Raw genomic sequence first — 8,276 nt, 5'->3', positions numbered from 1 at the left:
TGAGAATACATATGACAATGTCTCTAGGAAGATTCTGTGGATATGCTTAGAGGCTAGAGGGATGCCCGTGGTGTATACTAAGTTTATTCCAAACATGTATGATGGTGCGAAGACTCGTGTGAGGACAGTAGGTGGAGATTCAAAGCACTTTTCTATTTTGATAGGGTTGCACCAGGGATTGACTCTTAGCCTATTTTTATTTGTCTTGGTGATGGATGTTTTGACGCAACATATTCAGGAGGAGGTGCCTTCGTGTATGTTATTTACTGATGATGTTGTAGTTATTGATGAGAGTTGGGGAGGAGTTAATGATATGTTGGATATTTGAAGATAGAACCTTGAGTATAAAGAATTTTGGTTGAGCAGGATCAAGATAGAGTACTTGAAATGCAAGTTTAGAGATCCGTCACAGAAGGCTGACGTGGTAGTGAAGCTGGATTCTCATTCTATTCAGAAGAGGAATAGTTTCAAGTATTTGGGGTCTATGATTCAGGGAAATAGTGAAATTGACCAGGATGCCACACATCGTAGTAGTGTAGGGTGGTTGACATGGAGGCTCCTTTAGGAGTCTTATGTGATAAGAGGGTGTCTCCGAAGCTTAAAAGATAAGTTCTACAGAGTGACAGTCCGACCAACTATTGTATGGATCGTTGTGTTGGCCAGTGAAGAACTCCTACATTCAAAATTTAAAGGTGGCGAGGATAAGGATATTGCGATGGATGTGAGGCCTTACCAAGAGAGATACACTTAGGAATGAGATTATTCTGGAGAAGGTAAGAGTGGTTTCAGTGCAGGACAATATGCGAGAAATAAGATTACGTTGGTTCGAACACGTGATGAAGAGGGACTCGGATGCTCCAGTACGGAGGTGTGAGATGCTACATATAGATGGTTTTAGGTAGGTCGAAGAAATATTGAAGGAAGGCGATTAGACATGATACAGAGTAGTTACATCTTACGGAGGACATAACCCTTAATAGAAAGGCGTGGAGGTCGCAGATTAGAGTTAGGGGGTAGGAGTGCATTTGTAACAGTAGGGGGAGTACTTTGTTTGCGTATGGAATTCCTTGTTCGTGGTTCGGTGATGTCTATGATTTCGAATAGATAGTTTATAGTATTACCTTGTGGTTGTATTCTTCGTTGTATTAGCTAGCAGTGTTAGTTTATTTTGCATACTATATTGGTTTATATGCTTTTATGTTTGTGTTTGATATACTATTATTTGTCCTGAGTCGAAGGTCTATCGAAAACAATCTCTCTACTTCACTAAGATAGCGGTATGATCTGCGTACAATTTACTCTCCCAAGACCCCACTATGTGGGAATACAATGGGTATGTATTTGGTGTAAGTTGTAAAAACTTGTCCAATTTGTGAAGTCAAAAGATTTATCATATTTTACAATATTATTCTTATCATTAAATGACTATATAAGATATCAATACTGAAATTTTAATTTTCAAAGCATAACTAAAAAAGTTAATTTTGTAAATTAAATCAGTAATAAATGTGTTGTTAATAAAAATGTCAAACTGATTAGAGAAAAAATAAATAAAATCCAAATTCTATATTTTTAAATAATTTGAATCAAATTTATTTTAATTGTTCTTATGTGATTCGACGTGTCCACTAATCAATAGATTAATTAGCTTGCTTTTACATAATTTGACATGGTTGAAAGGGTAAATTTCTCGCAGCAGTTGTGTTCGATAAAAAAAGAATGGCCAAGAAGAGAAGCAAACAAGTGGTTTCTGCGAGCTCGAGCCAACGATCCCAACCACTCAAGCCCTCATCACGCAGCTCAGTAAAGTCTCACACAAATCGACAGCGTGGGGTCACCACCACCTTCTGCATTTTATTCTTCATCGTTTCTTTACTAATTTACCGTCAAAAGTACTCCAACACTGCTTCTACTACTGTTGTTGATGATGCTGACAAGCCTTATGTTTACCAACGCGCCCTCGTTAAAACCGATTCAACTTACAGTGATATTCTCAATGTAACATATTCTTACCCTCCCCCAATTTGATTTCTTTTCGTTTTGTATGTTTTTTTTAATTATTTGGTGAGTTTTCAAGACTTGCAGGAGAATACTAACGTTTCGGAAAATATTAGTCGGCGGCATTTTGAAAATCCCATTCTGGCCTATATCACTCCATGGTATTTGCATTTGTTCTACACTTTGTTGAATCGTGTTTAATTATTCTTGATTTGTATATGTTGAAATCCACCTTTTCCTTTTATCTTTGTGATGTTTGGTGTTAGAAGATTAGAAAATCTTAATTTGTTTTGGACTCTAAAGAAATTGTCGTATTTGAGGAAAGTAGTTTTTGAAGTAAAAAATGATATTTCAGAATTGGAGCTGTGTCAATACAAATTGGAGTTCTTTTTGAGTTGTTGTGATTAATTTGGAGTGGAAAAAAAGCGAAAACAACTTTTTGGTGTTTTAAAAATTCCTAAAATTCCAAAATTCAACTTCAATTCCCCATTTTTCCGGAATCTTATACCCAGATGTGTTTGTCGGAGTTCAACTTGGCCAAATTCCCCCTGAATCGATCTAGAATATAATACATGGTATGGGTAATCTTCAAAATATCATGTACTTAAACAAGAAACTGTTTTAGAGTTGCATTTCAACTAAGTCTTGATAGAGGAGAATGGTTGTAGTTGGTTGACAACTAATCTAAAAGTAGTTGTTGATACAATCCAAGGAGAACCACACCCGAAAGCTAGCTATTGAGGTGGGAGAAATCAACCTATATAAGCTCCACATCAACTCCCCATGTAGTCGATGTAGGACTTAAGTCCTATACCTTGCAACAGGATCACAACAAACCACCACGCTCTGTATTCGTCGTCCTCAGTGGCTCCACCCTAGGTAGCTTTTACTCTACCACAATTAGGTAGGTGTTAGTCATGGATGAAAGCTGCAATATTGGTGTCACCATCCATGGCACTTTCGGGATGGAGGGTGGTGGGTCGCTTTGATACCATCAACACAATCCAAGGAGAACCACAACCCCAAAGCTAGAGCCCATGGCTATATACGCCCCACATGAACTCCCCATTTAATCGAAGTGGGAATCAAGTCCCATACCTTTCAATAAGTTTATAACAAATATAATAAATCCTCATAGGAGGAATGAGTATAAAGACTTCATTAGTCGGTCCCAACTATTGTGTAGTTTTTCTTTTCTTTTCTTTTTTTTTAAATAAAGGGACTATTTTCTGAGGGGAATGTTTGTCAATGTTTGGAGGATTCAAGTGATGGGATAAATGTGATGAAATTTAGAACTTAGAAGTTTGGGTATGGAGAACTTTTCCTAGCTTGTTTCTGTTCATTTTTGCATTAAATTATATTGAATAGAAAATTCTTAGAAGTGCCAATACCTCTTCTCCAACCTTGCTAACTGCTAAAAAGATATTGTTTTGATACTGATAGATATAGTTTTGGATTCTACAGTTCATGATGGTATGATCAATGGTGCAGGAATTCAAAAGGCTATGACCTGGCAAAGAAGTTCAGTTCTAAAATCACACATCTGTCACCTGTTTGGTATGATCTGAAGAAGTAAGTGAACTCATGATCACCTTAACTGTATATAGTAAGTGTACCTTGGAGATGCGTTGTAGCATTTGCAGTTAGCTGAAACTAAGTGATATCTTGCTATTCAACTGGCTCGGTGACATTTCCCATGAGATGATAATATCAAAAACCTAATCCTTCCCTTGAGAACCGAGACTAGACTATTATCCTTAGTTTTATTTTGTTGTTTTTCTCTATCTCCACCAGGTCCTGCTTCTATCAAATAAATGAAAACAATGAATCAAAGTTTAATTTATTATAGGAATGAGTACTGCTTTAGCAGGACTTCAACATCAGGAATACTTTTCAATCCTTTATGATCAAAAAAGCTGTTTAATATCTTTATCTTTTGTACTTGCTGATGCCAGTGAGGGAAGTAAACTAGTTCTGCATGGAAGACATAATGCTGATAGAGGATGGATTTCAGACATTCGAATGAAAGGAAATGCTCTGGTAAGGTAGCCAACCACATTAAATGTAGATTATCACAGATACGTAGTGTAATTATGGCCCTTATACAATTGAAGCATAGAGAAAAGACCAAAAGGTGGAAACATTTCATCAGGAGTCAAATTTGGGTTGACATGTTGCATTATTTGCTTTGAATTCGTTCCTTGACCACTGTATCTGAATTCTAGTAAGCAGAGGAGGTTGGGGGTTGGTGTGCATGGGGAAGGGATGGAGTGCACAAAAGCAACTGGAGTTCTGTTTGGTTATACTTGTTCGATCACTTATTATCAAGAAAGTTTTTTCTTGAAACTGTTTCAGTTTCCTAACTGGTCCGTTGACTAGAAAAGGCCTATAGGGCTGGTGCTAACAGCTGAGAATTAGCTAATCCTCTAATCTTTACCACATTTAATTGTTCAGTTTCAACATGTCAGCTAGTGTCGGGTTATCAGCTAGTTTAATGTTTTTATTTCTGCCCTCAATCTATAGATTTTGCCTAGAGTTGTCCTGGAGGCGAATCCGCTGGACTTGCTTGAGAAGAAGAGGCTTAGGGAGAAAGCAATCAACCTTATCATAACAGAATGCAAGTAAGTCTATTAGCATGTCTTTTATGTCAAGTACATTTTCTTCATCCGCATATTCTGAGATCCTCTTATCTTATGTAGGGAAATGGAGTATGATGGTATTGTACTTGAGTCTTGGTCAAGATGGGTAGCTTATGGCATCTTGCATAATTCAGATATGAGAAATCTGGTTAAGTGCTGACCTTCTCTATTTTTTAAAATTATTTTCCTTTTAGTAATACTCTTACCTTTTGTGTAGATCCTGAACTATTAAGTTCTTTTCTGTTCTTGTAAGATGATGTGTTGTTCTACCTTCTGAAAAGTAAACGATCCGTAATTTTTATATGATCCTATCTCGTACTTCCCGTTTTCCACTTTGTACAAGAGCTGGAAACATGAAAGCCATGTATGCCTAAGAGTATTAGAACCTTTGTAGTGTAGAAATTTTTATTTTAAACTTAAGGAAATCTGCAGTGGTTGTGTAATTTGGGTATATGGAAAAGTAATTCACAAGATTGCTGATGGGTCCTCCCAACTTTTTGATGCTTTGCAAGTGTAGGCATTGCAATTTGTAAAGCAACTCGGAGAAGCTATGCATTCTGTGCACTTAAAAAGGAATGGCAAGACAAATCTGCAGTTAGTTTATGTGATAGGCCCACCACGTACAGATAAGCTACAGGAGCATGACTTTGGACCAGAAGATTTACAAGCCCTTTATGATGCTGTAGATGGTTTCTCTCTCATGACTTACGACCATTCAAGTCCTTATAATCCGGGTCCCAATGCACCTCTGAAGTGGGTACGTTCTACCTTGCGTCTTCTTGTGGGTGCTGGCAGCAAAGGTAGGAGATTGGCTGAAAAAATCTTTGTCGGGATCAACTTCTACGGCAACGATTTTGTCCTGTCAGGAGGTATGATTATGTTTTACTCTGCTATATGTAGCACTATCCCCTCGCCCCCCCAACCCTGAGTAAAAAAGTTTTGGCTTATTTTACCTTTGTTCTCTAGGAAGAAAATGAAGATGTTCTTCTAAAGATATTAGTTAAGTGGAGTTCTAACGTTTTCTAACTGTAAGGTTGTGAAGATCATAGAAAATTCTGGTAGTATAGATATAAGGGACTGCTAAAGTTTTTGTAGTGGATGACTCCATTTAATTACTCATCTCTCTTGAAATCTTGTGATATATGTTTTTCCTGGAAGCGATTTCAAACAAAAATTTCTGTTGGCCATGGGGGTGAATGAATGGCTGGATGTGAGGATGTACTTTCACATTGTCTTGACCTACGAGAGTAACATCAGCTTTAAGGGTAGATTTGAATGATTTTAGTGCAGTGGAACTGCCTTTAAATCGATTCAGGTGTTAGTGATTAAAACATCTCTAGTATTTGAGTTCTGAAAAAAATAAAAAATGATTAGGCAATAGGGGGATAACTAATCTTCCACACCTTTGGTGTCTAGACTACCATTTTTGTCAGACATAGCTGTTTATACTGGGTATTACTGTACAACATTCTTGTCCACTGGAGGGTGGAAGAATCAAATATCCAGCCTCAAGGGATTTGCATCTTCAAAGTTTTGTTACGGGAGTTGGTAAATATTGGGTGTGAGTGTGTGACTGGATGATCAAACCATTTGCTTTGGAATTTCAGCTTTTCATTCTTTGACGGATGTACTCATATGGTGCTGGAGTGTGCTAAGACTTTTCGAACTTCACTACATTTGAGCGCTCTTTTTCATCTTATATGAGATGGGTTGCCATTAGATTGACACTAAATAATTTTCTTTAAAGAGCATAATAAATCTTTACTTGCTCAAATCTGTCAATCATTTGTAAAGGATCATTACATGCACAGGTTTAGGCGGGGGGCCTATCACAGCACACAAGTATCTCTATTTGCTAGAGCAGCACAAGCCTGTAATTCAGTGGGAGGAGGAAAGCGCGGAACATTTCTTCTTGTACTCTGACAATCAACATGTCCAGCATGCTGTATTCTACCCATCACTTATGTCACTTGCAATGCGACTCCAGGAAGCTCTTTCATGGGGTGCAGGCATATCAGTTTGGGAAATTGGTCAAGGTTTGGAATACTTTTTTGATATTTTGTAGTATTTTTTTTTATCTTCAGGTGGCGCCGGTGCTTAGTCTTACATTTCCATTTTTTTTAATTAGATAGTTGAAGAGATTATGTTGCTACAGTTGTCATGGATTAATTTCTGAATCTATAGTAGTAACATCAGTGCGGCACTATGTTACCATTTTCACTTCACTTGCACTTTTTCTGTGTATGATCTACCTCTTTACCTCTAATATAATGGTAAGGCATGTGTATACTCTACCCTCCATAGAGGCACATACCCCATTTTGTGGGATTACACTGATACGTTGTTTTTGCTGTTGTTGAGGGGGCTTAAGCTGTTTTAACCCCTATGTTCGGGGGCGGACCTGCGTGTTTGTCAGGGGGTTCATCCGAATTCCCTCGGCAAAAAATTACATTGTATATACAAGGTAAAAAATTTATATTTATGTATATATATTAATTTTGAACCAATTGAAACAAGGTTAAGGTAAAAAATTTATATTTATGTATATATATTAATTTTGAACCAATTGAAACAAGGTTGTAAATAGCTCAGTGGTATTATCTGCCCTTCTAGGGTTGCTTACTTCACCCACTTCGCGGGTGCGATCCCCGCTAGGGGTGGGTAGGTTGGTTTTTTCTTAATAAAAATATGTCCGGTGGCTGTACAACTTTATAAATAAAAAAAAAAACTATATACTAGTATTACTATTACATTCCTTTAAATTTTATTTTGTTTGCTTATTCACGCATTTATATTTTCATTTTTCAAATCTCCTGAAAAAAATTCCTGAATCCGCCACTGTCTATGTGTCCGATTTATTTTATATATATGCACTCCGTTTACCTATGGCACTAGAAGCCTTCACCTTCATCTTTCGTCTCAAATAAACCCCTCCTACTTGCAGTTTTCCCTCATGAAAAAATTGGTCAACCATTGTAGGGGTATATTTGGACATTTCAATTGTTTATCGACAACTTTTAGTTTTAAGAGTAATTTCATGGTGGTCATCAAACTTTGTATTCTTTATCTAAAAATCTTTTTCTTTGTTTTGTTACACAAAAATCATCTAACTTTGCCCCATCTTTTACAAAAGTTATTTTGACAAAATTTGGTTAAAACACGATCTAAAATTTAGGATGAAATAAAAAATGCTCTCTTATGTTTGAGGGTAGGTTTAAAATGACCCCTCAAATATACGTTTAAGTAGTTTTGATCCATTATATTGATAATAAAAATAAGCTTTTTTATTTTCATATGTTTGACAAACTCTATTAATTAAATTAACGATATTGAACAAAAGTAAAATCAGAAACAAAAAAATCTTAAAATTTATTTATCATAAATGTGCAATGATTACATTTTCATTTACATATCCTTTTAATAATATACTATTTTGTTTGATTAATTTATAGATATCTTTTTTTTTTACTTTTGCTACATATTATTTTGTTCATATTATCATTACACTAATAAATAGATAGATTTTATTTTCAAATTATTTATAATAGTTTCTATGAATATTATTTTCAATACATTGATAATGCAAAGTAAACTACAATATTTTTTAGTAAATAAAGTTAGTAAAAGAAATAAAAAATA

General features: G+C 35.9%; 1 protein-coding gene across 1 annotated transcript; it reads left to right on the top strand.

The window, feature by feature from the left end:
* Positions 1–1,683: 1,683 nt before the first annotated feature.
* Positions 1,684–6,862, top strand: LOC107877798 (chitinase domain-containing protein 1; the record flags this gene model as incomplete). Its single annotated transcript, XM_016724525.2, is given in 8 exon segments — positions 1,684–1,998; positions 2,086–2,159; positions 3,490–3,570; positions 3,954–4,038; positions 4,522–4,619; positions 4,698–4,785; positions 5,155–5,506; positions 6,449–6,862. Coding segments are annotated over 8 exon segments (1,311 nt in total). The 3' UTR covers positions 6,703–6,862.
* Positions 6,863–8,276: the final 1,414 nt, after the last annotated feature.

The sequence above is a fragment of the Capsicum annuum genome, chromosome 5 (assembly GCF_002878395.1).
Source record: "Capsicum annuum cultivar UCD-10X-F1 chromosome 5, UCD10Xv1.1, whole genome shotgun sequence".
In the NCBI taxonomy this organism is placed as follows: Eukaryota; Viridiplantae; Streptophyta; class Magnoliopsida; order Solanales; family Solanaceae; genus Capsicum; species Capsicum annuum.
This window is presented reverse-complemented; position numbering and strand designations above follow the sequence as displayed.